The sequence below is a fragment of the Podarcis vaucheri genome (assembly GCF_965113315.1).
Source record: "Podarcis vaucheri genome assembly, chromosome: 6".
NCBI classification, from domain to species: domain Eukaryota; kingdom Metazoa; phylum Chordata; class Lepidosauria; order Squamata; family Lacertidae; genus Podarcis; species Podarcis vaucheri.
The window spans coordinates 36745714-36773373 of record NC_138764.1 but is presented as its reverse complement, the minus strand read 5'-3'; the positions used below and the strand labels follow the sequence as shown (position 1 = coordinate 36773373).

The 27660-nt window shown below is 41.4% G+C and overlaps 3 protein-coding genes across 8 annotated transcripts in view; all 3 read right to left on the bottom strand.

Moving 5' to 3' along the window:
* Positions 1-828: 828 nt before the first annotated feature.
* Positions 829-9658, bottom strand: LOC309535478 (di-N-acetylchitobiase-like). 4 transcript variants are annotated; one of them, XM_082228566.1, is made up of 7 exons: positions 9435-9643; positions 7814-7952; positions 5994-6202; positions 3927-4098; positions 3331-3428; positions 2820-2984; positions 829-1308 (listed from the first exon to the last, which is right to left on the bottom strand). In XM_082228566.1, the coding sequence occupies exons 1-7, from the start codon at positions 9606-9608 to the stop codon at positions 1120-1122; spliced, it is 1146 nt and encodes a 381-aa protein (XP_082084692.1). In that variant the 5' UTR covers positions 9609-9643; the 3' UTR covers positions 829-1119. The 4 variants fall into 4 exon arrangements, with proteins under 4 accessions (XP_082084692.1, XP_082084689.1, XP_082084690.1 ...); XM_082228563.1 differs by lacking the exon at positions 2820-2984 and having other exon boundaries at positions 9435-9645; XM_082228564.1 differs by lacking the exon at positions 829-1308 and having other exon boundaries at positions 2773-2984; positions 9459-9658.
* A 4809-nt stretch (positions 9659-14467) lies between these two features.
* On the bottom strand, positions 14468-23185 carry LOC309535474 (di-N-acetylchitobiase-like). Of its 3 annotated transcripts, none has more exons than XM_082228554.1 (7): positions 22965-23185; positions 20290-20428; positions 18247-18455; positions 17113-17284; positions 16800-16897; positions 16164-16325; positions 14468-14850 (listed from the first exon to the last, which is right to left on the bottom strand). In XM_082228554.1, the coding sequence occupies exons 1-7, from the start codon at positions 23112-23114 to the stop codon at positions 14662-14664; spliced, it is 1119 nt and encodes a 372-aa protein (XP_082084680.1). In that variant the 5' UTR covers positions 23115-23185; the 3' UTR covers positions 14468-14661. The 3 variants fall into 3 exon arrangements, with proteins under 3 accessions (XP_082084680.1, XP_082084682.1, XP_082084681.1); XM_082228556.1 differs by lacking the exon at positions 22965-23185 and adding an exon at positions 22853-22935; XM_082228555.1 differs by lacking the exon at positions 22965-23185 and adding an exon at positions 21958-21980.
* A 1340-nt stretch (positions 23186-24525) lies between these two features.
* The window catches only part of LOC309534718 (vitellogenin-2-like), a gene marked incomplete at its 5' end in the record, with an annotated part of 28399 nt that continues 25264 nt past the window's right edge, over positions 24526-27660 (bottom strand). Inside the window, 4 exons of the mRNA XM_082227025.1 lie at positions 24526-24868; positions 26349-26508; positions 26603-26697; positions 27259-27356. Of these exons, the coding sequence (XP_082083151.1) occupies positions 24828-24868; positions 26349-26508; positions 26603-26697; positions 27259-27356 (394 nt within the window). The remainder of the gene's footprint in view (positions 24869-26348; positions 26509-26602; positions 26698-27258; positions 27357-27660) is intronic.

Sequence of the window (27660 nt, the reverse complement as noted above, 5' to 3'; positions counted from 1 at the left end):
TGACAGCTAGTCAACTTCGAAGGGACGGCAAAGAATAAAAGTCTCAGTGCAGACCATCTGACTTTCTCACTTCCTTGACCAGGTGTTTGATTAAAGTAGATTAGTGCCAGGACTGAGCAAGCTATTTAGGCTCGCGCAAGAGGCTTGCGCTAGCCCAATGGAAAAATTTGCTTCCCATTTCACCAACCCAGGGCACTTCTGAACAGACTCCCAAATGCCACTTTGGCTACAGTCCTGGACTATAGATGGCATCTTTCACTGCAGATAATAGCAAAGTGTGTGTGTGTGTGTGTGTGTGTGTGTGTGTGTGTGTGTGTGTGTGACATATATTTAGGGATCAACAGGCTTCCTCTTTCAATATTAAAATGTTGCATGACTAAAATTGTGTTATGTCATATGAATGGTTTTAAAGATAATTTGAAATGAATATATGAAATTATTCTTTGGAAAGAAGTTTAGAACTTTTTTTTTAAGTAACTCTTCAACTGATCTGATAAAAACAAGCCTAAATGTAATACAACTATTAACAATGTTTTGTTATATAGTTTTTTAAAGTGAAGGCCTGAAGATACAACCAAGCAGTCCTACTGAATTACTCATCTTGAACTAGGCTATGGAAACCACAAATAATTCAGCAGTGTGATATTTCTTTCTTCCTACCCAAATGATGGACTTTTCATTTTCCAGTTTGTGTATGAGAAATTGTGCATGGCTTTCATTTGCGCAGTGTGATGCTTGTTTTAATTGCAGCAGCATATCCCCAAATACTGCCTAACGTTCATAGCATGCATGTTTTAAGTCAAGTAATGAGATCCAACGGCAGCTATAGAAGGTTTTCGATTGGTGACTCATTTATTACATTTTTATGTTGCCTTTCTTCCAGGGAACTCAAGGTAACATACTCAGTGTCATTGCTGTAACACCCCCCCCCCTTCTTATACAGAAATAAATAAATGACAGTAAGAATCCATTGGAGCAATAGTACACAGTATGCCTTTTTACTGTAGTGAGGGAAAGGTGAGGTACATTTCAAAGGATTCTCCCCTCTTTGCATTCTATGCCCGTGAAGGAAAATAGCCATTCACAGCTGTCCAAATTTTAACCCACATTTTCATAAAGTCACTTTGGTTTCAAGGCCTCCCACATTGCTGCTGTCTGCCCTTGTGCTGCCGAGTCTCCGGAGTAGCTGAGACAATCCGCATGCCACATGCCAATGCCTCGTAAGCCGCGTTTTTTCACGTAGGCTGCCTTCAGAGAAATGCTCCTGGGATCGTCAAACCACACTTGGTGGAAAGCTCCCTGTGGGTCCTGCAAAAGTCAAACGGAGAAAAGATGTTAGCATGCTTTCCCTGTGTTCTTTCCAAACCCAGCCTTGCAGCTTTAGGTGTTCATGAGCATAAGAGAAATCCAAGGAACTAGGGCAGGCTTCCTCAGCCTTTGGCCTACAGTGCCCATGATCCCTAGCTAGCAGGACCAGTGGTCAGGGATGCTGGGAATTGTAGTCTCAAAAACATCTGGAGGGCCAAGGTCGAGGAAGCCTGAACTAGGACTATACACACACTGGCCAGTTAAATAGATCTGGTATCTTCTGCAAATTATTCTGCAGAAAGCTGATGGGAAAGAGTAGGCAAGTTTTCTTCTGTCGTTACAATTTTCGGCTCCTTGCCAGATGTATGGGGCTCTGAAAGCCTCCTCTGAGGGCCTTCTGGCGGTTCCCTCACTGTGAGAAGTGATGTTACAGGGAACCAGGCAGAAGGTCTTCTCAGCAGTGGCGCCCGCCCTGTGGAACGCCCTTCTTTCAGATGTCAAGGAGATAAAGTATCACACAACTTTTAGAAGAGATCTGAAGGCAGCCCTGTATTGGGAGGTTTCAAATGCTTGATATGTGTTCTTTATTATGTTTTTTAGATATGCTGCACTCCGCCTGGGGAAACCCAGCCAGACGGGCGGGGTATAAATAATAACATTATTATAATTAAACTTGCTTGATAGTAAAAGTAAAATCAATATGGTGCTACTGGGAAGCTAATCCCCTTCAATACAGACTGATGCAAGTAGCTAAAAGAGAAATTTTTAAGAAATAATTGCTGAAAACTGGAAAAAAGAAACTGCCAACAAAAAAGAAATGGCAAGATAAACCATTAGAGTATATTGAACTGGCTAGATTAGCAGAGGCAATTAGAGATCACACTAGACCAGAGTTTCAAAAAGCATGGGGTAAATGCAGAGAATACTTCACAAAACAGTGCCCTAAAATACATATCTGGATTTGTTTCTATTGATGTCTTCAGGAGACTTTGTGGATATTTATATAATTAGGAAAATCTTAATAATTATTCATGAAGGAAACAGTTTATAAGAAGTAAATAAAGAGGCCAGATACAGGATAAAGGAAGTTTTTATTTGGTTGTTTGTATTGTTGAATGTTATGTTCACTGTATGTTAAGTTCATGTTTAATGAGGGTGGATTTGTGTATTGGGGGTTTGTGTTATGTTGTAAAAAAAATTCCAATAAAAATTAAATAAAAAAATAAACAGATTACTTTCCATCCACCTTTCCTCCTCCTTTGGTTAAATTATTGTTGTTGTGCATTTATCATTTTCTCTCTTCTCCAATTATTACAGAAAGCTGATAGACCACCATGAGATTACCGGAATTTTGTGTACTGGAACTAGGAATGTACGAGGTGGTTTCTTGCCAGGAGGGATTAAATCCTGAATGAACAGATGCACTGCTGTAACTTTCTTTTTAATATATAGAATAATAAATAAATGGTTTAAAAAAACAACAACATATAAAGGAATTTTATACAACTTGCCTCGTATTCCACATATGGAGCTTTCTGTTCCTTATCCCACAGGATCCCAGACAGTGATCTGGGAACTATCTGCTTCATTATTGCTTTGTAGGGCACTTGGTGTCCCACAGGATCACTGCATGGAGCCCCTCGGAAGGGGATTTTTGCAACGGAACAAACATGGTCCTGGAGAAACACAACTTGTGTCATGCAAATGTACTAAAGCACAAGAAGCGCTATGTAGACCATGTGCATATATTTTAATTCCTCGTCCACACAAAAGTCTACTACCCCATTAAAATCTCTCAGAAATAAGATATTTCCTGTTTAACAAGCTCTCCATTTTCTTAACAAAATTCTGCTTAAGTACACCACACACCAACCACGGTGTGCAAATTTATAGAATTGGGCGGAGGTAAAATGCAGGCTGTTACAACAGTTTTGACTCAGTGTAGAATCTGTGCCCACAAAAACAAACTTTATAAACCACAGTGAGCAAAACATAGTTAGAAATTAGCAGTCTTTCTCTTACCTTAGATAAACCTCGGCAGGTATAATCATAGCCATACCATGGAACACCCATCACAAGCTTTTTGGGATTAATGCCGATGCGAATATAATTGTCATAGCCTAATTTAATATAAAATTTAACATTTACCTGCCTGCTTTTTTATTCTTACTTCCACGCCTGCAGCTACGTTTGTAGCATTAACAAATCAAAAGCTGTTGAGAAACATTCAAGATACGACTAGCCCTCCAAGTCTTTTTCACATGCAGCTAGCTACCTTTGAAGAGTGCTGTGTGATTTCATTTTCCATGTGATTTATGTCTTAACTCTTATCAAGAAGGCACCTTAATATGAGAACAGATGTTGACAGATTTTAAGGTGGCTACATTTCCTTTAGAACCAAGATCCACAACTGGGATTTCTACGACTCTAGCTGCTTAAAGATGTGCATTGCAACTCTCTCAAACATGGTTTTAATGTATCGCTTCCAAGCAATACACAGATTTATTCGAAGTTCCACAATTTACATAATTTATTCTAATTAAGGTTCATAGGGTTGCTAAGCCTACTGCCAATGTCCAGTAGATTTTCATAGCCCGTAAACTGAGGCTAACTCTTACCAGCTAAGGTTTGATTGTATGGAGCATTAGCTCCTAGTATGCAGTGTGACCACATCTGACTCTGTTCATCATAAGACATCACAAACACGAAATCACAGGAACTGGCTATCCCAGTATAGTTGTATACTCTTTTGTATATGCATTCTGGACACCAGGGTACATCAAAAGTTACCTGCGGAGGAAAGAGAACTGCACATTTGTCACTAAACAGGCATTATTTGTAGAAACAATTGTCAATGTTATTGCAGTAACAACACACACACACAAGCACACCCTGTAACATGAGTAGGCAAACTAAGGCCCGGGGGCCAGATCTGGCCCAATCGCCTTCTAAATCCAGCCTGCAGACAGTCCGGGAATCAGTGTGTTTTTACATGAGTAGAATGTGTCCTTTTATTTAAAATGCACCTCTGGGTTATTTGTGGGGCCTGCCTGGTGTTTTTACATGAGTAGAATGTGTTCTTTTATTTAAAATGCATCTCTGGGTTAGTTGTGGGGCATAGGAATCCGTTCATCCCTCCGCCAAATATAGTCTGGCCCCCCACAAGGTCTGAGGGACAGTGGACCGGCCCCCTGCTCAAAAAGTTTGCTGACCCCTGCCCAATAACATTGCATAAAAAATTACAATCGAAAAAATGTTTCCACCTCAACTGCAGCATTATCAGAACCATATATATATATATATATATATATATATATATATATATATATATGCCCATTATTTTTTTCCAAATTATAACAAGGGAGTGTCATTAGAGCTGAATTCTATGCATGTTTCCTCAGGTGTATGTCCTACTGTATTCAGTGGGGCACACACCCAGATAAGTGTGGGATTCCAGCCTAAATTTCAAGACTAGCTCGCCAATTTTCTCCATTAGTGCAGCCACCCACAATTTGAGCAGCCAGCTCTTCACACTTTGCATATATTTGGGTTTTCCCACAGCCTAGCTGAACACATATATGTTGTGAATTCAGTGCTTTTTTTCTGAGGGGTACGCATACCCCTAAACATTTTGTGAATCTAAGTTTGGCCTCACTGAGGGGCAGTATTTCAATATGAGCAGGAAAATGAGAGTACCCCTAAACATTTTTTTAAAGGAAAAAAAGCACTGGCTATCTGTTACAGAATAGGTGTTCACAGAAGGCCAGAAAGCTGGCACAGATACTCTCAAAGGACGCAACAGTGCTCTCAGATGGGATTGTGGCTTAAGTGGATAAAGGGTTGGTTAGTTGGCTTTAGGTTACAGTGGTACCTCGGGTTAAGAACTTAATTCATTCTGGAGGTCCATTCTTAACCTGAAACTGTTCTTAACCTGAGGTACCACTTTAGCTATTGGGGCCTCCCGCTGCCGCTGTGCGATTTCTGTTCTCATCCTGAAGCAAAGTTCTCAACCCGAGGTACTATTTCTGGGTTAGCGGAGTCTGTAACCTGAAGCGTCTGTAACCTGAAGCATCTGTAACCTGAGGTACCACTGTATTTGTTTTCGACAAACAGTGAACCTGTGGGGGGAAATGTATTTTTAGGACCCAGACTATTCTTGGGACTGTAATTAGTTTTAAATTGTTTTTACTATTATTAAGATCCCAGGATGGGTTACAACAATTTAAAATACCTTATAGTGAAGAAGTGTGAGTAATAAATAGAAATGCCAACCATCATAATCATCTGCTACTATAGGAACATAGAAGAGACTATGAAGGACTTGCTCACAAATTTATTGGTAGCTGCACAAACTATAGCTAGGAAGTGGAAGGGGCAAGCAGAATATAAAATGGAAGAATGGTATAAAGAGGTGTGGGATATAGCTGTTAATGATAAATTAACATGTAAGATGGGGAATATGCAGGAGAAATGACTTTGAGGAGATATGGAAGGTGTTTGTAGAATTTGTACTGTAGAATTTTGCAGTTCTTCATAGTTTCAGAGTTCTACACCTATATTCAGGACCAAAATTTGTGCTCACAATGGGAAATGCCAGCAGGAGCCTTGAATCCCACCCACTGGAGTGACACACTTCATCATGTGATATGTAAACAACGTGTAAGAGGAATCTGCTTTATTTTTACCTGTGATCCTGGAATTTCTTTGTGAAATGCTTCTGTCATTTCTTCAACCAAAGCTGTCAGTGCATAATATTTGGCTGAATACTTTTTAACCTGTTGCTCAATGTCTATATTGATTCCATCCATGTATTGCCTTTTGGCCAGGGCCACCTGATGGTTTATCCAGGCTGTCCTGGCACCAGGGTTAACAATTTTCTTCAGAGGTATGTCTCCTAAAGAACAAATGGCAATTAGTTGTCAAAGTTTTGAATCACTAGATGATATATATATATATATTTGGCCTATTGTTTTTATTGATTTTTCAATTTTTTTAAAAAACAAATTTTCACCAAATTAATACAAATGTAAATACAAATTTCACTAGATGAGATGTTTATATAAACAGTTGCATTCTGGGTCATTGCACACATCAGCGGGACACGAACTCCCGTTACGCCATCTTCCAGGTCTAAAAATGGCGCATGGTTGCGTGTGCTTTGAACACATGCAAAATGGTTGTTCCCTGTATATAAAAATACCACCGGCATCTTAAATATGTTTACTCAGAAGTCTACCACATGACTTTAGGATTAGAGTTTGAACCACTTATTTCATTACCGTCTATACCTATAGACTTTGAATCTCCTTTTGGGGGCGGGGAGATAAGATTTTAAAAATGGTTGGAAATAAAGTAAACACATTGGTCTTGTTATAGCTCTAATGAAGGGCAGTTAGTCAGTTGTAATAATTAGTGGCCCCAAATGGGGATGCAGAGGCCACAGCTGCATACAGCCAACTCAATAAAGTCAATTTGTGATACAGATGCAGATGGATTGCCAGGTGTGTATTATTATTATTTTACAATAATTTTTATTAGTTTTCAATTACAGCTATGCAATGATAGTCTCATTATAACAATGCCAAATTATAATACAATTACTAATCCCAATCATTATATAATTTAGGTGGCCTCCTGCATGCTAGAATTGATGGTTTGATGACTTACTTTGTTTCTGTGTTCCAAAATCTTATTCATCTCAATTACCTTTCAGTCAAAAAAAATCCCTTATACAACAACGGCAATATTAATGATATCCATTCGTCTTCACACATTTAAAGGGTTTATAAAACTATAGGTGAAGCATTCAAACTACATCCTTATTCCTCCTGTGTATGACAATTATTCTGTCCGTGGTGTCCTTCCTGTCCTTGTAAAATGTTATGTCTATCTTTTTCCAGCCACTGCTGCTCTCCATCATGCCTTGGGCGAAGCTAATGCCAGATGTGTATCTGCTGCTACAGTGGCTGAATACACAAGCTGATTTTGTTGAATCAGGGAGAGGATGTTTTGCCATATGCCTTTGGGGATTTCCACACCAAGATGGGTGGCGGCAGTTGAACAGCATTCCTGGGAAAGGCTACCTGAAGAACGTCTATGAAATCAGTGGAACTTGTTTAGGTGGGTGAGCAAAGAACGCAGCAGATTCTACATGCATCTAAAGCTGTGAACCTTCAAAAGAGAGATTCCCCAAAAGCAATGCAATGCAGACTATTTTCTTTCTTTTATAGCAGATGCATCTTAATGTAAACTGGAGATTATTAGCCGGTTCTAGGCCTCTCAGATAGTACCAGCTGGTGGAACAACTTACTTTCACACACTACCGAGAAACTGTGATGAGAATCACAGTTGTTATGTGAGTCTCATATAGGGTCATATTAAGGTTTGCCGTCTTACGTGCACTTAATGGAAGTAAACGTCATTGACCTCTGAGGGACATATACTTCAGAAAGCATCCATTCCGAGTTTGCGCAAAAATGTTCTTATTACCCTGCTCAGAAGATACCTTTTAAAACTATCCTGGATCCTTTCGAATGAGCGTAGCACATGAGCTCAGGGTCATATTTTCCAAAAGCCGCCACTGTCGTAATTTGCGACCAGTCATAGAACTTCCAAGTCTTCCCGCCGACGTCAAATACAAAGACCTGCAGAGGCACAGCAAAGTAGATAGCTCATTCTCTCTCCCTCAGCAGCTGGAGATGTTAACTCTCTTCACCAGCTCTATTATTTGTTTAATGTCTCAAATGCCAAGCACACTCTCGCAGTTGACCAATGAAGTGTTGCGTTGCGAATTCATAAAAAGTAGGGTGCCCAACAGATCGTGGATCCAGCATACACTGCTGCCCAAAAATATATGTTCAATTTGTCTCCTTTGGTCGCTACATGCCTCCTACTACAAGGCAACTCTTTTTCTACTGTTTTGATACACAATGCACTGTCACTCAGTTTTGTACAAGGGGAAACCCCAACTTACACATAAGCCCTCCTGAGTCCTAGAAGCATCCTCACCCAATATCCCAGGACAGGATTTCTATGTTTGTGCTTCTGTGCCTTTGTTACATGTCGGGGGTGGCGGCGGGAATAACAGAGGAAGATTCTTCTGATATGGAGGTGCGAAAGTTGGTATTTACCACGATAAGTTCCTTCTCTGTAGGGAGGAAGGGGAGTCTGTGTGGGATGTTACCCCCCCCCCATATTGGCAGGGAATGAAAAATTTTAGAGGGTACATCTGGTGGACAGGGCACACCCCTCACCAGTTCAATTCGTGCTTAAGCAAGTAAGCCAAAAAATAAACAACAGAACAGGAAGGGGAAAACATAACTTGTTATGGGAAAGTAACTCAAGAGATCCCACGGTGTCTCCCTTCTCCTCTTCCCCTTCCACCTCATCTGAGGAAAGCTTGCCTTCTTTCCTTTCTGAACAGATGGAGGTATTGGTGTGGTATGGGAGTTGCCCCGGGCGCAAAATTGTTAGGGGGCGCAAAATTTCAACACCCGGTGCTGCCTCAATACAGCTGCATGCTTTCGTCGCTGGGCTTTGTTGAAAATGGCTTCTCCATGCGAATCAAGGAGTGACCTCTCCAGACAACAGAACGACTCCTCTTTCTCTGCGGCTGCAATCTCATGGATGACGTGGACACCGTGAGGCCATTGAATGTGTGCATGCGTACTCCAACCGTTTCCCTCCCTCCCATGCGGGCCCCATGCGCTGGCAACCCACGATACACCACTGGATGGAGGGAGTGGGTGCAGGCCTGGAAATCGAGAATGGAGTGGTGGTGACTGCTTAAGGCACTCTCTGAGTTGGCTGCCTTCAGAGGGGAGAGTGTCCTATATTCCCTGGAAGCCCCTCTGCCAGAGCTCCTTCCTCTCCTGCTCAGTAAAATCGGAGCTACCCTTTGAGGAAGAAAACACAGCAGGCCGAATAGCCTTAAAACAGGTGGGCAGCGCAGGAGGTGACTTTGCAACCAGCCATTTTGTTGTTAGGGATTGGCTGGTCCACATATGATATGATAATCTTTATTGTCATTGTCCCATACAAAGCAACGAAACTGAAAAAATCTACATCAGACATGATGTGCCCTTTAATCCTATTCATTGCAAAATAACAACAATAATAAATTTTACCCCCACATGTTTCCCATAAGGGACCTTGTTCCTGCGCACCTCGAACTCCCTGCTTTCAGAGATGGGGTTGCAGAGCATGGGGTTGTCACAGGGGCACGTGCCTGAGCCCAGCCACAGGCGGAGGAGAAGGGCGGCCAGCAGGTGTGTCTCTCTACCGCCTAGCAACCTCCCCATGCCACAATCTCACTTCCACAACCCCTCCCCCCACCGGAATCAAGATTCTTTGTTGGTGTGTACAGAACTCCCCACCCCCGTCCTCATTTTCATCCTACGGGAAGTGGGACAAGTCAAACCATTCTGTCTCAGGTGCCAGAAAGTCACCGTAGACTTCCAAAGGATGAGAGTGATAATTCCATAGTCCTCTAGACAATATTTTCCATCATATTTATTTAAATAACTTAAAAACAACCACCATTTTAAGTCTCCGATCCTCTGCATACTATATTCAGCTCAACTAATCGGGACTTATTTCTATTTTCAAAGGATCAGGCTGAAAGAGAATTTGGGGCTGTTAACCGTTTCTTGCAAGGGAGTTTGAGTTTTCCTCTGCAGCACACATTTAAAACACTTAAATAGTCATGAGGTGGTTTTGGGGTGGAGGGGAGGGGGTTTCATTGGTACCTATAGACTATGCCTGCAATATCCACCCAGCCCCTCTATAAAGGAACAGGGTCAAAGAAGCACGTAAAACCAACAAGGACCCACACGGCCACCTAGTACCCACCGCTTCCCTGGTCAGCAGGTCCCTTTATTATAAGGGAAAGGTGGCAACCCTAGACTAGCCATCCTTGTGATCTGGAAAACGCTGCTTGAAAATGCAGCAGTTGAAATGCACCAACTGGTCACTTTCAGTCTGCAGCTGGTTTGAATGGGATTTCAGCCAAAGAAGCACCCCACAGGAAACACGCTGTGCGGCTCAGTCCTAGAAAACAGCACTTATGTTCCGTGAGTTGAGCCGGCCCAGGGCTGCAGCCTAAATTTTCAGCAACAGTAAATTTAGTAACATTGCTCCGCTGGTTCCTTTTCTAACCCAAAGCCCAGCCCTATCGAATCAAGACACTACATGCTGTTGCCCTTGACCCTCAGAGGAAAATTCCTGGTCCAACTGGGGACTAGGCCTTGCACATGGCTATCGGATCGGTCACTGTGGGAACACTTCCTCGGCTGATTCTTAACAAGGAAGGAAGTTCTAGGCCAAGGGGTGTCCAGAAAAAGGGGGGGTGAATGCTGGGGTTACTCAGTGGTGGCCACCTTAAGTCTGTGGGCTGCCCCTAGTGCCAGTCAGCGCCTCAGACCGGGTTTGTAGATGGAGGTGGTCACCATTTCCCTCAGTCAGCTGCCCCTGCCAGTGTTTGCAGCAGACTGAGGGGGATTTTGGCAGAAGGAGGAAGGCAGCATTTTACAGTATTAGTGAAGGGGGGACTATTTCAACAAAGAGGAAGCAGCCTAATTTTGCAAGCTTTGAGAGAGCTGCACCTCCTAGCCCTCTGTATTTGGTATCCCTAAATATATCAACCAACGTTAAGGAAGCGTTTCCGTGTGCTGCGCTGGTGCCGGCTCGCCGGAGCAGCTTCGTCACGCTGGCCACGTGACCCGGAAGTGTCTCCGGACAGCGCTGGCTCCCGGCCTCTTAAGTGAGATGAGCACACAACCCTAGAGTCGGACACGACTGGCCCGTACGGGCAGGGATACCTTTACCTTTACCTTTAAGGAAGCATTTGACATCTAAGATTGAAAGTGAGACTCAAGTCCTTAATTTTGCAGCCGCAAAACATCAATTCTGCCTGCTCCTTGGCGTGCAAGTTTGAAGAGCCAGCTCTATCCCAAAAAAATTATTTTTAAAAACAGATCTGCCTCCACTGTGGAAATGTAATATACTATTTCATAAAACAAAATACAAAATAAGGTGTGGCTATGCTGCAGTCAATCTGTTCTTGAAATATAGTGTTTTATTAAATGTCTCAATGGGTAGAAAATTATTGTTATTAAGGAGAACTGTGTGGCAAAGACCCCTTGGGCTCATGTAACTTGTTTCATGGTTCTTAAGACCCTTGGCCCATATTTTGTTCCGTTCAGTAGAGTATCTTACTCTCAAACATTTTTTTCCTCTGGACAGATGGCCTTTTCCACTGTTGATGATAGCAAAGCTGAGATATATATCTACCTTATCAGCAGGTTATAAAGTTACATGTAGCTGGGACTGACATCCCGTCTGTCCATATTATGAAGTCCCAAGGGGAGCTAGATAAGCCTGGAGGGCTGTATTTTGACCCTAGGCCAGAGGTCCCCTCACCACTGCTTTAAGGTATCATAAGACTTTTCACTGTTTTTGCTACAGTAGGCTAATAGGCTACCCCTCTGGCAAGATGTAAATATCCCTAGGGAAGGGCTGTTCATTCTGTAGTACACTGGCCTTGCATCAAAGGGCCCCAGGTCCGATCCTATCTCCAGGATTGGGAAATGCTTCTTTCTAAAAATCTGGAGGGCTATTGCTAGATGGAGCAATGGTCTGAGTGACTCGGTGTAATACACCCAGTGCCGGATTTTTGTATAAGCTAAACAAGCTAGAGCTTAGGGCCCCACTCTCTTGGGGGCCGCAAAAAAAATTAAGGGGGAAAAAAAACACCTGGATGTGCATTTCCAAAATATAAGATAAAAAAATAAAAATAAAACCAACATACAGCAACAGTGTTTTGTGTTGTGTAGGCTCCTATGATGTAAGTAATGCTAGCCTGCTCCCTAAAATATCACTGGTTTTCTCATTTCTATATCAATTACTTTGATAAAATACATATTTTGTTATGTGCAAATGGCTTTTGATACCTCTTAGGTCCATAAATTACAATACTGTATAGCATATATTCAACACAAAAAACAGCGACAATTTGTTGTTGACAAAGGACAGCTGGACATATAAAGGGCCCCATTACCTTCAGAAGCTTAGGGCCTTCTCAAACCTAAATCTGGCCCTGAACACACCACCTTATCTTCCTAAGCAATTCCTTGATTTGTTCTTCAGCTTAGCTGATAAAAAGAAACTGAAATGTTACACAAAAGGTAAAATAAAACTTGGCTGATTTTCCAGAGTTAATATGATTTGTATAGGTAAAGGCCTTACATATATAAGGCCAGTCCCTGTGTGATGAAAAAAGCTAAGCGTTATCAACTATGCACTTTGACCTAAGCTGTGAACATGAGTAGTCAATTATTAACCAGAACAGTCTCTTGCCCCTCTCCCATGTCAAATCATTGATCTAACAGCTCTCTCGATGTTGGCAGCTCAGGATATGGCTCATGGTTTTATGTGCATCTTCCCCTTGCATTTTATTTACACTGACCAACAGTTTTCTGTTCTTTGCTTTCTTAGGGTACGTATTTTCAAAAGAGAGAAGTTTTTCCTGCAGCTATGAAAAGGAACAGCAGTCAGAATACTTTAGTCAGAGTTGATTGTGCACAGTATATTCTCGAGTAAAAATGGTACATTGAGAGAAAGGCACAGTGTACTTTGCTACGTCCCAATATGTTTGTACGTTCAGATAGTTCTGCGTATGCCTATAAAGAAAACGGGTAACTTAACCCCATCCATAGGAGTCGTGTTTCCAACTGTCCCCCACTTGTCCTTAGAAGCCCTGCAGGACTATGAGCAACTTCATGTAAAGGGTGTTTCTAGGACCAATGTGAAATTATAAAGCGCTTTTATTTTTGTTATTGGATGCTGGAATATTGTTTATGTAATCTTGTTATATTTAGAGTTCTGGAATGCTGTTTTTTTTGTTTATTATATTTGCTATTGTGTTGCTTTGCTGCGTTACTAGGAAATGCTTTTTGTATTGTTTGGTGTTGAAACGTATTGTTTCTCTTTGCCCTTAGCCACTTTGAGCAGGCTTATTTTTATGGGAAAGCGGCATACACATAGAATGAATGCACGAGCTGCCGAATGATCGCCAGGATTATAGGAGTCTTTGGACTTCCATCTTTGCTTGGGGGAGCGAAGTTTTCGAGATCTAACTGAAAAAGAAAGTAGAGCAGCAACAGCACATCTCCTTGAAGAGCGACTTTAATGTCATGCTATCCTACTTCTTGAGACGGCTGTTGGAAGGAGCAGCTGGTGGTGGCATGTTGAGCCCATGTAGAAACTGTACCCCCAGGGTGCTTTCTGAAGTGGCTGGTCAGGAAGAGGTTGTCCTGAGGCCAGCTTGTGTATAGTGTCACAAGAGTGAGGGTACTCTGCCTTTTGACCTTGTCTAGGTCATCTCTAGGGACATGGGTGACGACGCTGTGGGTTAAACCACAGAGCCTAGGACTTGCCAATCAGAAGGTCGGCGGTTCGAATCCCTGCAACGGGGTGAGCTCCCGTTGCTCGGTCCCTGCTCCTGCCAACCTAGCAGTTCGAAAGCACGTCAAAGTGCAAGTAGATAAATAGTTACCGCTCCGGCGGGAAGGTAAACGGCGTTTCTGTGCACTGCTCTGGTTCGCCAGAAGCGGCTTAGTCATGCTGGCCACATGACCCGGAAGTTGTACGCCGGCTCCCTCGGCCAATAAAGCGAGATGAGCGCCGTAACCCCAGAGTCGGTCACGACTGGGCCAAATGGTCAGGGGTCCCTTTACCTTTACCTAGGTTATCTCTTAGTGGTGAAATCAGGCCAGGCGGTTGGTGAGCAGAGGAAATGTGTGTTTTTTTTTTTTTTCTTGTATTGATTTTTTTTTCCTGCCATGGGCTCAGGTTGGCTCTTGTTATAGGGCACTGCTGGCCCCCTGTTGTAGTCAGAAAGGGATGGGTACATTGGAATTAGATTATGTGTTTGCATAGGCCAGAGGTGTCATGAGAATTAGAAATGCTATCGTGGAGGAACACATGATGGGTTGAAAAGCATGTGCCTTTACAGGGGAAGGGAGGTTAGAAATGTTAGGGATATTCCCCTCACTTTCTGCTTCCTCCCCCATTCTATGGGCTCTTCCTAGCGCCCATGGTACTATTGAAAGGTTTTGCTAAATAATCAATCAGTTACAGGATAAAAGAAACACAGGTGATATAAGGTACTTAAAACATTATTTATTAATGCTGAACAAAATATAAAGCAGGTATTTAATTTTATTTGTTGATAAAGATGTATTAGAATTGAAAAAATAAAAACCAGATAATTAAAACTAATTATATCTGTATGTAAAAATGCATTAAAATTGAAAATAATGACCGCTAACAGGCAAACTAAACACTCTACTTTAGTCACTTTGGTATCAAGGCTGCCCACATTGCTGCTGTTTGCTCTTGTGCTAAGGAGCCCCCGGAGTAGTTAAGGCAATCTGCGTTCCACATGCCAATACCCCTTAAGCCAAGTTTTTTCACATAGGCTGCCTTCAGAGAAATGCTCCTGGGATTGTCAAACCACACTTGATGAAAAACGCCATGTTCGTCCTACAAAACAGTGAAACAAAGAGAATGTGTTAATATGCCTCCTGCAAAGTAAGCTTGATGATGAGAGGTTTTTGCACTTGGATCCAAGAGAGCCGAACTCAAGTCTCTGCCAAATGCTCCTTTGCATATACTCAGACAAAACAACTTCTCTCGGCCTTTGAGAAATGGAGCTAATGGGCACATGCCTCAAAGTGTTACCATGAGGCAAAGCAAGAGGAAGCCCGTTGCAAATTTTAAACGCTATATAAAATGATTGGTTATTGACAACATGTTACGCAGAGCACTGGTTAATAATATGCCTGCTTACTGTTTATGTTTCCAATAATTATTTGCAAATTCTTCAAGTCTACTTTTCCCATTTATGAAGCCTTCAGTCAAGACATGGCAGGTACCCATTTCATCAGGAATATCCATGCTTGATTAATGCAACATGTTATAGCTTCTGCTTTTAGAAAAAAATCAGAAACCAGATGGTGCAGAATACAGCAACTAGGTTGTTGAGAGATGCTAGTTGGTATTAGCATTTTCACCCCTATACTTAAAGAGATTCACTAGATCCAAGTTTGCTTCTGGGCACAATTGTAAAAAGTCATAAATGGTCTGGGATCAGGGTCCCTGAAATATTGCATCGTTCCAACAGTGTTTGCCCAGCAGCTGAAATTATCATTAGAGGCAACTGATTTCACTTGCAAAATTTAGATGGGTGGTGACCAATTAGAGGAACATTTCTCTAGTTATGCCTCAATTATAAAATTCCCTCCAACAGAGATCCGCTTGGTGCCTCCCCTGTTATCTTTCGTTTTCTAGGCAACATATGTCCTGTTGTTGGTTTTTTTTACTATATGGGGTCCGCCCCTATCTTTAGAAGATGAAAACCATGATAGGTTTGCCCAAGTTTCGTTTTGTATATCCATGCACATCCAAGTGGAGAGTTTGTGGGGTGAAGTGGCCTGGGAGAGGAATTTTTAAAAATGCATCTTGTAATCTGTCTTGCATTCAGATGTGGCTATTCCGGCTATGTCTGCATGATGCCTCCTACTCTCTCCATCTTAATCATAAATATGAGGGACAAAACAACCATCACCTACTTTTTCTCTTTCTCCAACTCACTCCCACCCCAGCTTTTAATTTGTTCAGCACGTTGCTCCCTGAAGAGTTCTGGCAAACTCAAAAGCATGTTCATCACTTTGTGACACTGGGGTTTTTTTTCCTTAATGGATCAACATGGCTACTATCTGATTCTGGTGTACTTGTACAATTTATATTCTTATAAAAGAAATACATTTCAGAAAGCAAGTCTTTTAACAACTCACCTTGTATTCTAAGTATGGGGCTTCCTGTTCCTCATCCCACAGGATCCCGGAAATAGAAATGTTTACCAGATCCATGATTACTTTATACGGGCGCTGACGTCCTGCCGCGTCACTGCATGGAGCCCCTCGGAAAGGAACTTTTGCGATTGAACAAACATGGGCCTGAAGAAAGCAACTTCTGTTACACAGATGTGTTAAATCTCAAAAAAAGGGAACAGTCTATAATCCATGTCCCTGAATTAAACTTCAGATACAACAGCGAACAAAACATAGTTAGATGTTAGCTACTACCTTATTGTCTACTGTAAAAAATAAGTATTGCAAAAGCTTAGACAAAGAGCACTGCATCTCCAGTCTCAAAATGGGTTGAAAATATTTGGGACATTGTAACATTATCAGAACTTGTATTAGAAGAGAAAATAACATGCAAATAAGCAGGTTTTTATAAAGAACATTTGGCATTGCTATTGTTTTGAATAATGATTCTAAGGAAAACATATATCCGTATAATTTATTTATGTTATTGTAATATGAAAGTTATAATGTTATATATTATGTATCTCTGTAAGCATTTTAAATAATAAATAGAAGTTGTTTTAAATAATAAATATAATAAAGCAGCTATCTTTCTCTTACCTTAATTAAGCCTAGACAGGTATAATCATAGCCATACCATGGAACACCCATCACAATCTTCTTTGGATTAATTCCCATGTGAATGTATTTTTCATATTCTAATTAAATAACAAAAAAAAAAATATTATATCCAACCATCTGAAATTCAACTGGAACAATCATATATCAAATTTTCGCCTACCTCAGATCTCCATTTTTCAACCCCCTCTCCCCCAATTTTTTTATTACTTGTTTTCTTCCTTGGGGGGAAGAAAGTGGGAACAAATTTCCATGGCTTCAACGTTTTTGGAAATATTATATATTTGGTTCTTACCCATTATGGTGTGGTTATATGGAGCATTGGCTCTAGCTATGCATTCTGACCACACCTGACTCTGTTCATCGTAAGACATAACAAATACGAAATCACAAGACTCTGCTATCCCGGTGTAGTTGTAACATCGTTTGTCTATGCAATCTGGAGACCAGGCTACGTCAAAAGTCACCTGTGGGGGAAAATAAAAACACACATCTATCTCTAAATGGATATTCTTAGTACATTATACACAATTTGCAATTCATTTCAACATTGCATATAGTGTGTTCTTCAACTTCGCTTTACTCAGGGTGAACCTATTAAAATTAAGGCCCTAACTCATGTTTATTAATTTCATGGGGTCTGGTCTACTCTAAGTAAAACTCAGCTGAATACCATCCATTCCTGTTAATTGCTTGAAATGTTTGGGGACACAACCAGTGTGGTGTAGTGGTTAAGAGCGGTAGTCTCGTTATCTGGTGAACCAGGTTTGTGTCTCCGCTCCTCCACATGCAGCTGCTGGGTGACCTTGGGCCAGTCACACTTCTGTGAAGTCTCTCAGCCCCACTCACCTCACAGAGTGTTTGTTGTGGGGGAGGAAGGGAAAGGAGAATGTTAGCCGCTTTGAGACTCCTGAATGGGAGTGAAAGGCAGGATATCAAATCCAAACTCTTCTTCTTCTTCTTCATCTGTGTAAACTTGGCAACAAGGTATAAGATTCTAAAATTGTTTATTTTAAAGTTATGTGACGTTTTATATTGGATCAGATTATCATTAATGTTTGATGTTTTCATATGTGTTGGAAGCCGTCCAGAGTGGCTGGGGCAACCCAGCCAGATGGGCAGGGTATAAATAAATAAATAAATAATTTATTTATTTATTTATTTATTTATTTATTTATTATTATTATTATTATTATTATTATTATTATTATTCCTGGCCTATTACTATTTTTTTGTTGCTGGGCTGATACTTAATGGAATAGCTGTGCCTGCTATCAATATCCAATACCAAAATTTGTGCTCACAACAGTAAATGGTGTCAAAAAAAAGAGTGTTTAATGTCATGCACTGAGATGAATCAATGGAATTTTGCTGATGCGGAATTGAATTCATATTTGTGTAAGAGTAATCTCTGCTTTATTTTTTTTACCTGTGATCCTGGAATTTCTCTGTGAAAAGCTTCTGTTGTTTCTTTAACCAAATCTGTTAACGCATAGTATTCAGGTGAAGACTTTGCAACCTCCTGTTCAATGTCTATATTGATTCCATCCAGATGCTGTCTTTTGGCCAGATCCACTTTTGCTTTTATCCAGGCTGCTCTGACAGCAGGGTCAACAATTGACTTCACAGATATGTCTCCTAAATAAGAAAGTGTGATTAAGTGCCAGGCTTGAATTGCTAGAAGGGACAAGAAACATTTTAGACTACTGTGATATTAAATCTCACATAATATATAGCAGTATATTCCACTTAACTCAAGGGGGCTTACTTTGTGATAGGCTATGCTTTGGATTGGAGCCCTAATGCCTTACTTCATAACTATCCCAATCTATCCACCCAGAGCTCTTTGTACACATCCTGGGGCAAAAAGCCTTCATCAGCAGATCAGGGTTTGTATGAACACCTGCTGAAGTGGATTATGTGATAAGCAGTGGGCTATGGATATTAGCAAGAAGAGAGGGCCTGAACACCAATGTTCATAAAGGAAAGGAGAAAGCGAAACAAGAAATGAAAAAAGCATTTAGAAACTGCTTCAGAAGTTGCTTAAGAACTAAATCTAGTCACAAGATATATTGCTGAACTTTTGTGAACGCACGTATATTGTTGTGCTAAACTTATTACAGTGGTACCTTGGGTTACACACGCTTCAGGTTACATACGCTTCAGGTTACAGACTCCGTTAACCCAGAAATATTACCTCGGGTTTAGAACTTTGCTTCAGGATGAGAACAGAAATCGGGCAGCGGTGGCGCAGCGACAGCAGGAGGCCCCATTAACTAAGGTGGTGCTTCAGGTTAATAACAGTTTCAGGTTAAGAACGGACCTCCAGAACGAATTAAGTTCTTAACCCGAGGTACCACTGTATACTGTTGCTGACACCACTGGATTGGCTTGTTGATTTACTGCTGAATAAAACTGAGTTTTATCCTCCATCTTTTGTGAACCAGATTCTTGTTCCCAATTACTTGATCTAGTTAACCCCAATGTGTGCCAGAGCTTACACTAACAATTTACACTATGTAGTGGGGCCCAAGGAGTAAGGTACATGTTACATAAACTACATGTTACATCCAGCACACTTTTTTTAAAAAGTGTGCTTAATGCTACCACTTTTATTTTGAAGGAAAAGCAGTTGTATGCGCCCCTAGTCTCCTGGCTGGCATGTGCCTCCGCAGATGCTATTTGCAGTAAACAGCACCTCTGGTGCTGGCGACAAATAGCAGCCACAGGAGATTTCGTGGCAGGAGATCTGTATGGGACCCTGATCTAGATTGGGAGTATGCTACCAGTTTGAAGATATGCAAGGGCGCTTCTTTCTCAAAATAAATGCAACACTGTTCTTTGGTGTGTGTTTAAAAAAAGCACGTTAAATGTAAATAGAAACACCATAGCTTCCAGACTTTACATCCAGACCATGGTTTTCTGGAGCGACACATTTGTGTTCTGGCCTGGCAGCATGTGCTCAAGCAGTTATATCCCCTTTTATCCTTGGCTGTCCACAGTATGGCAACAGTACAGGATATTACATGAAGTCTCATGATCAATTACACAACCATTTAACAGAGCTTACATAGAAGTTCTCCTGAAACAATTGGAACTTTATCTTCTGGAGTAAATGACTCTAGAACTGGGGATGATGGGAGGAGAATCATGCATGCTTTTACACTTCTTAGTATGCATGAATCTAAAGCCAGCAAATTTCAAAAGAGAGCCCCCCCAAAGACAAACTGATCGGTCCACCATCCCTTTGTGCTTGAAGCAGCTTAACATAATGGAGATTGCTAGTATGTCCTGAGACTGGTGGTGCAAGTTGACAGTGCAAGCTTACTTTCACACAATCACAATATTCTCATATAATTATTAAGGTTGCACTCCTGTGCACACTTAACAGGGGTAACTCAGTGGAGATTACGTATGACAAAACGCATACAAGATGCTGACGATACACCAGAATGTTCTCTGCAGAACGTACCTTTTAAAACAACTCTGGCTCCTCTTGAATGGGCGTAACACATAAGCTCAGGGTCGTATTTTCCGAAAATCGCCACTGTAGTAATATGTGACCAGTCATAAAATTTCCAGGCCTGCCCACCAATGTCAAATATAAAGACCTGCAGAGGCATAGCAAAAATTAAAAGAAAAAATAGTAAAAGTCTCTCTCCCCCCCTACAACAGCCAGATGTGCTAACTCTTGTTATTGGTGCCATTTAAATAGTTTATTTCTTCATTTGGTTATTACTTATTCAATATAGTTCTATCAATTGTTCAACAGAAATCCTCAAGGTGGCTTACAAAACTATAAGCACAAAAATATCTGTATTTAAGCCCACCAACTCTTAAGTTACATGATAATCAAAAATTAAAAGCCAGTGGCAACAGCAGCGACACAACTCAGCTAAACCTACTGAACACCATTAAATGTACAAGTAAATAAAATAGTTTGCACCCAGTGCCTGAAAACTCTAAAGGCAGGTGCAACACAAAGAGATAAGGACCAGAAAAAAACACGAAAGCCCTCATAGGTCATCAGTGTAGCTCCCACAATAGGCTCTCATAGTCAAATGCTAGTAGTGTTCCTAATTCATGAAGTAGATTGTCAAAAAATGATGGCTCTAAAGAGACTTAATCTTTGTATGGATCAAATAAGATAGTTCGCTAAATTATGGGATCTCATGATAAACTTTTATCCTTTCAAATAAGTATTATCTTTAAAGAGATTAGCTAAAATTCAAGGTTTACTGACTAATGTGAAGCACAAAGATGGGTATCGTTAATTAAACCACTTCTAGGCAGCAACCCACAGAATGCCTTGTAATATAAGTTGGTGAGGATTTTCCAGGGCTCAACCAATTATCCCTGGGAAGCAGGAGACAATACATTTGGGAGTTAACTTTCAGATAAGTAGGTGAGATGCACTTCCCATCTAATTTGAGCATTTTAACAATTAGAAGCATGCCTGAAGGGGCAGCGCACATTGGTTTCATTTCCTCAGATACATATCTGCCTCAGACAAATTTTCTCAGTAAAAGGGACTATTACGGTTCAGCAGTGTTGTGGTAAAAACAGAGGATGTTCAAATGAAAAATAAATAAAACAGTCCTGTATACATTTCAACGGAGCACAAGATACACCCAAGCCCCTTGAAATCTATGCATCCAAACATGTTAAATTATGCAAAGGATTGCAACTTGGGACTCAGCTTATACAGCTGAAAATAAAATGTTTTAAATGTGTTGTAAAGTGCAATATATAAATGTGACACTAGGTGGTGACAGTGAGCTATGCCAAATTCAATGTATTTTTCAAAACGTTTTTTAAAAAAGCATTTTCAGAGCATTTTTTTAAATATGTGTGTAGATTCCACCTTGGACACCTTAAAATAGGAGATGAGACAAATTCACGAAGGATAAGACTATCCATTGCCACTAGCCATGATGGCTATATATTATGCACAGCAGAGATAAGGAACCTTAGGCCCAGGAGCTAAATGTGACCCTCAATATCTTTCTATCTGGCCCTCAGTCCTCTGCCCAGGCCAGGCATATTTATTCTTTCGTCGCTAGACCTACTTCATGCCTTCCACTGCTGCTTTAGCATAGGTGGAATGTTTCATTGAGCTCTGATAATGCCTCCTGCTTACCTGCATAAAGAAATTGTGTGTAGGAAACTCTTGACTTTCACATGGCCAGAACCACAACAGAAAACTGTTGTTCCCTTCGCTTCTCTTTTCCCACTGCATAGCCTCAGTTTTAAGTTACAGATAGGTAGCCGTGTTGGTCTGCCATAGTCAAAATTAAAAAATTCCTTCCAGTAGCACCTTAAAGACCAACTAAGTTAGTTCTTGGTATGAGCTTTCGTGTGCATGCACACTTCTTCAGATACATGTGTATCTGAAGAAGTGTACATGCACACGAAAGCTCATACCAAGAACTACCTCAGTTTTAACTAATTCTCCTAGTGTTTTGGCCACAGAGGGCAGTGCCAATCAGTTTTCAACAAGGGGAAGCCCAGAATTACACATAAGCCCCCAAAGAATATTCAGGTTTTGTGCCTTCCTTGAGAGGACACCAGTGCCTTTAGCAACTGCACGAAAAGCAGAAATCCAACAGGTGAAGCTTTCCCTGTGGTGCAGAAAACTTGCAGTTGCTGAATCTCTGCCTATGGAGAGAGCATGGCGGACTTAGCAAGCACTGCAGGATATGTATGGAAGCTTCAGCCTTCCAGATCAGTGTTTCTTGAAGTTGCGTCTCCAGCTGTTTTTGGACTACAACTCCCATCAACCCTGGCTAGCAGGACCATTGGTCAGGGATGATGGGAAGTGTAGTCCAAAAACAGCTGGGGACCCAAGTTCGGGAAACCCTGGCCCAGGTGTTGCTGAACAACCACCTCCCGTCGTCCCTAGCCATTGGCTATTCTTGCTGCGGATGGGATAGGAGTTTGTAGTTCAGCAACAACTGGACAGCCTTCCTCGCCACCCCCGGCAGGAACAACCTTCCAAGTGACCACCACCTCCCGACCTCTCTCCCCACCCTCACCAACACCGTCGGGGATTGGCTGAGAGGAGCGTCACGTGCTCTCACCAGGCAACCGCGCCCTCCTCTCCTCTCCCCCTCCCGACGCCTAAGAGGCTGTTTGGCGCCTGCGCACCTCGAAGTCCCTGGCTCCAGAGATGGGGTTGCAGAGCGCGGGGTCCTCGCACGGGCACGCGCCGGAGCTCGGACGCAGGTGGGAGATGAGGAGGAGGAGGAGGAGCGCGACCGGGAGGCGCGCGCCGGCGCCGCTTAGCAACCCCTCCATGTCTTCGTATCAGGTGCTTAAGCGGGGCGTGCTGCGTGCGTGAGTGCGTGCGCGCCGCGGCTGCTGCTCCTTTTTTTGCCTCTATATAATGCCTGGCTGAGGGCTGGCTCCGCCCAGAAATGGAGGGGGAGACGTTGAGGGAACCGTCTCTTGGCGGTTCTATGAGCGCCCCTTAGCGTCACCCGCCATGTTTCACCCTCAGGGATTGGCTGTGCCAGTTGCCTTAACAGTTCAGAGACAAAACTCAAGTGGAATAATAATACAAATAATAAAATAATAAATCCCTCAGGAGCTGCCTAATTTGGACACTTTAAAGACAGGAGTACCTGATCCTCTGCGCTCTGTATTCACTGTGTAAGCTTTCCCAAACTTTGAGGGGCGTGGTCGCACCACAACTCCTTGGCTCCATAAAAATAATTATTATTTATTGCATTTATATACCGACCTATACCAAGAGGTTTCAGGGCGGTTCACAGAACAAAAAAATAAAGCCACAATCTATTGATGGATTGAATTCATATACCGCCCTATCCCCTGGGGTCTCAGGGCGGTTCACAGAATAAAATCAAGATGTAAAGCCACAAAGATAACTAATAAAAATAAAAACAACAACTCAATAGCACATCCTCCTTCAGAGAAAAAACAAATTTTAAAAGGCCATAGGATGTAAATCGGATCAACCAGTGGCCTGGTTAAAAAGGAATGTTTTTGCCTGGCACCCAAAGGTGCACAATGAAGGTGCCAGGGGAACTTTCCTGGGGAAAGCATTCCACAGATGGGGAGCCACTGCAGAGGAGGTCCGTTCTTGTGTTGCCACCCTCTGGGTTTCCCCAGCCAGTGGGGGTGGCTTCCAACCCATATAAAAACATAATAAAACGTCAAACATAGACTCATCCCTGGTACCCACCAACCCTATAAAAACTGTTATTCGGAACGCAGGTTGCACAACCTGCTAAGGAAGATAGCAGCACTATAAAATTTGAGGCAGTAACAATTGCTTACGTTTATTGAGAATTTGATTTAAACTGTTCAGTTTGGATAATTGAAATTGCTGAGCATGATCCAGTGATAGCAGCTTTTCAAAGTTTGGTCACCATTTACACCTCCAGCAGCCGCCTAGGTAATACCACCGGCCCCCAGGGGGTGGTACCACCCACTTGGGAACCACTGTCATAGAGATCCCAGGGCTTTGTTTTGTTTTGTGTTTTGTTTTTTTTAAGCATCATTTGTAAGGCTAAAAGCCAAGTCACCTTGCTCCCAATTCTGAAATTGCTCTGCAGTAACGCCTGGCTGCTTATTTCTGGTATCGGTTGCAAGAGCCAATACTGAGGGTGTGTTTTGTGAATGTGTGTCATGGAATCTGGACTCGATGCAGCATGGTATTTCAAAAGACACAGAACAAATGCAGCTGTGCTCTTTGAATCATGATGTTTTATTAAATGATTTAACACAAATAGATTTTTTAAAAATTATTATTGAAAATTACTGATAGTATTATGGTAGAAATGCATTGTTCTTCAGAGGAGAAAGTGATGCTACTTTTCCTGTTTGAAATAATTCCATTGCTCTGTCCATTAAATATATTGGCCTTGGAATAGAAACCATTTGAAGCTCTAATCTTCTGCCAAATAACACCAAGCTGTGCGTTGCAGGTATTCACAGGAACATGCTGTCTGAATCTCAGTTACAATTTTGATATCCTTGAGCTTCTGGTCAATGCCTATTTGCTCTTCCCCGTGGAATGGTAGCAGATTCTGGAACAAAAATGGGATGTGATACAGTTTTGCTATTTCAATTTCAATTTCACCATGTGACTGTTTAAAAAGACTATGCATTTAGAATTCTACTTATTGAGCAGAACACTGATAAAGATTTCTCTCAAAGATTTATCACTGGATCGACAACAAACTGGAGTACAATGGACATAGCTTGCAGCCAAAGTAATGAACGATAAATTTCTGGGCATCATTTCAAGAGCAAAGTAACTTCAGTGAGACTTCACTTGATCAACCCCAGTGGACTGCATTCTGTACTGTAATACATAGCTCTCTGTTTTAATATGCTTTAGTGTGAGAGGGTGGTTTTTATTTACTTATTTATTTATTCATTTAACTGGGAAGAAAAAAAATGGTTCTTGAAGAAATCTATCCTCTCATCCTTAGTCCTGACCCAGGTGCCTCTTCCTATTTCCTTAGTCCTCTGATGTAAGGGGAATGAGGACTAATCATTCCCAGGACTAATCAACAGTAGCTACAGACTTTTACCTATCCCCTCCAAACATCTGGAACAGGAAAGGGTGCAACCTGCTACAAGTATATTTCTGAGACTCCCAGGAATAGAATCATGTCAGTCCTCACAGGCTCATGAAATAAGGTAGTCAAACTAAAGCCCAAGCAAACTGTATCTTAAAGGCGACATATTCTGGACAATATTGATGGATACTATTTCTCCCTCCGCATGGAATAAGGATTAAAATACTGCTTCACATACTTATGCTATGTCAAGATGTCATGTTCAGCTGCAAGTTGCTTTCTCATATCTTGAAACATTTGTATGTGAACATTTAGGCAAGCCACACTGAGAAAATACATGGAGTTTAAACTATATCTAAATTATAGCCTGGACTGTTTTCAGAAACCTGATTTTTGCTAAAGCTTCCAAACTGCAGCTGGAAATCTCGCATTACAAAATAAATTATGAAAACATGGGAAATTGATAACTTGCCTGTGTGGGTGGGTTATTCTGTTTTGTTTGTGCAAAATGTGTTGCAGCCTGACATGAAGACAGAATGGGGAAAGGTGTCTGCTTACATTGAGCAGGGATTATGAGTTATACTAAAGAGTGGGACTCAACCAGTGTTCTGCAATGGGAAGCCCAACTACCTGACTACATCAATGCAATGCATGAGAGAAAGCCATAATGTGTGAAGTATGCAATTGTGTTTTAGAAGACACATACTTCCCAGAGTTGAAGGTTGTTCATATTTTTCTGCTGCTGCTATATATCTTTAAAAGCACATGTTGGCTTTGGTGATTAGTAAAGTGGTCATCCTGAGTTCCTAAACATTTTGTGAAGGGGTGGATGGAACCATGATTTGGAAATTAGTCACAGTCATGGAAATTTCTGGTTCCCTTTTTGGTGCCCCCCCCAACTGTATTCTGTTAAAAGGTTGTGAAGAAGAAAATATGTGCATCAGTGCCCAGATATTCACATATTAATAGATAATTGCCTAACCTTTGGTACAGGATTCTGATGGAAGAATCCAAGACTGAGCAAAGCTCACAGCATTTTTGGCTTCATATCCACTGGGCATCTTATATTCCTGTTCATATTCAGCATCGTATCTTCCACACATTCCACAGGTTTTCCCAATCATTGATAAAGGTACTTGAATCTGCATAGGAACATGGTAAAAGTCAATGCACTTCTGGCTGCATATGTGTTCGTAAAAATCCAAGACATTGGTAGGATAGCAAATAAAAGTATACCATAAGCGTGCGTCCATCATAGAAGAGATTTTCAATGCCAACTTCTGGAGCTTTTAGTGATAAGCCATTCTTCTCACGAGTGATAAGGATATCACCTGTAACCAGAAAACAGAATTACTTCCCCCTAAAAACTCTGGTGTAACATCTCAGTACAAATTGTCACCATTACTGATTTCTCTCTGTTTCAATTAAAGCATCAGATATGTGGAGCTAAAATCTTGCTTCTGCTTATGTGAAAGCTACCCAGCAAGTAAGAATTACTCTATACTGTGTTTGCAATATAAAAGGTTACCGGAATAAATAAAATAATGTTTAGGCCTAATTCCACGATCAACTGGTCCCAAAGGAAAAACCAGATATATACCAGACCATAGATATTGGAGATCAACACCTGCCAAAGTAGGGGCCCTGTCTGGCTCCTTGAGAGAAACCATCTGCTCTCCTCCAAGTTGCCAATGGGAGGGACAGATGAAAAATTTGTGCCGGATTGTGTGGGCATGTGACAGTTTAGCTGTGGTAGTGGTAAGCCCTAGTACATGACTCTAAGGTCATCCTTTCAGTTGCTAACCACTGGGATACATAAGCCCCTTTACAATTTGCTATAGATAGTTCAAGTGAGTCAGGCAATTCAGGAGAAGTCAGAAAAGGTATGCTACCTTTGGAATTGGAAGTGAATGGGAGATTCTCTGGTGGAAATTCAGTACCGTTAATCCTCAGCTTTGTAAGTCCATTTGAAGAATACATGTCAACCTCCCTTCAAACAGAAAAAATCTGGTTTAATTAAGGCAATGATACATTTATGTCATACATACCAAGTGCATACCTTTTTTGACAACTTGTTCACATTGGACCAATGAACATTCTACATTGCTATCAATCACTGGTGGTTAAGAATATTTTGTATGACAAATTCAAATATTTGTTGGGGAAAGTGTATCAATCTAGTGTGATTACCAGTATAATTAGTCTTTCTACTTGTCATATTACCAGTATTCATTAACTATTTGGCTTCTCATAGTTTGATCAGGTTGACTTTTGTAGGGCAGCCATACGTCTGG

Coding starts and splice junctions, on each gene's coding strand:
- LOC309535478 (XM_082228566.1), bottom strand. CDS start 9,608: ATGGGGAGGTTGCTAGGCGGTAGAGAGACACACCTGCTGGCCGCCCTT. Junction 3,429..3,926: donor ATACAATCAAACCTTAGCTG/GTAAGAGTTAGC, acceptor ATATTAAATTAG/GCTATGACAATTATATTCGC. Junction 1,309..2,819: donor CTCCATATGTGGAATACGAG/GCAAGTTGTATA, acceptor TGACTTTTGCAG/GACCCACAGGGAGCTTTCCA.
- LOC309535474 (XM_082228554.1), bottom strand. CDS start 23,114: ATGGAGGGGTTGCTAAGCGGCGCCGGCGCGCGCCTCCCGGTCGCGCTC. Junction 18,456..20,289: donor AGCCAGAGTTGTTTTAAAAG/GTACGTTCTGCA, acceptor TTTCTTATTTAG/GAGACATATCTGTGAAGTCA. Junction 16,326..16,799: donor CCTGTCTAGGCTTAATTAAG/GTAAGAGAAAGA, acceptor TGCTTTCTTCAG/GCCCATGTTTGTTCAATCGC.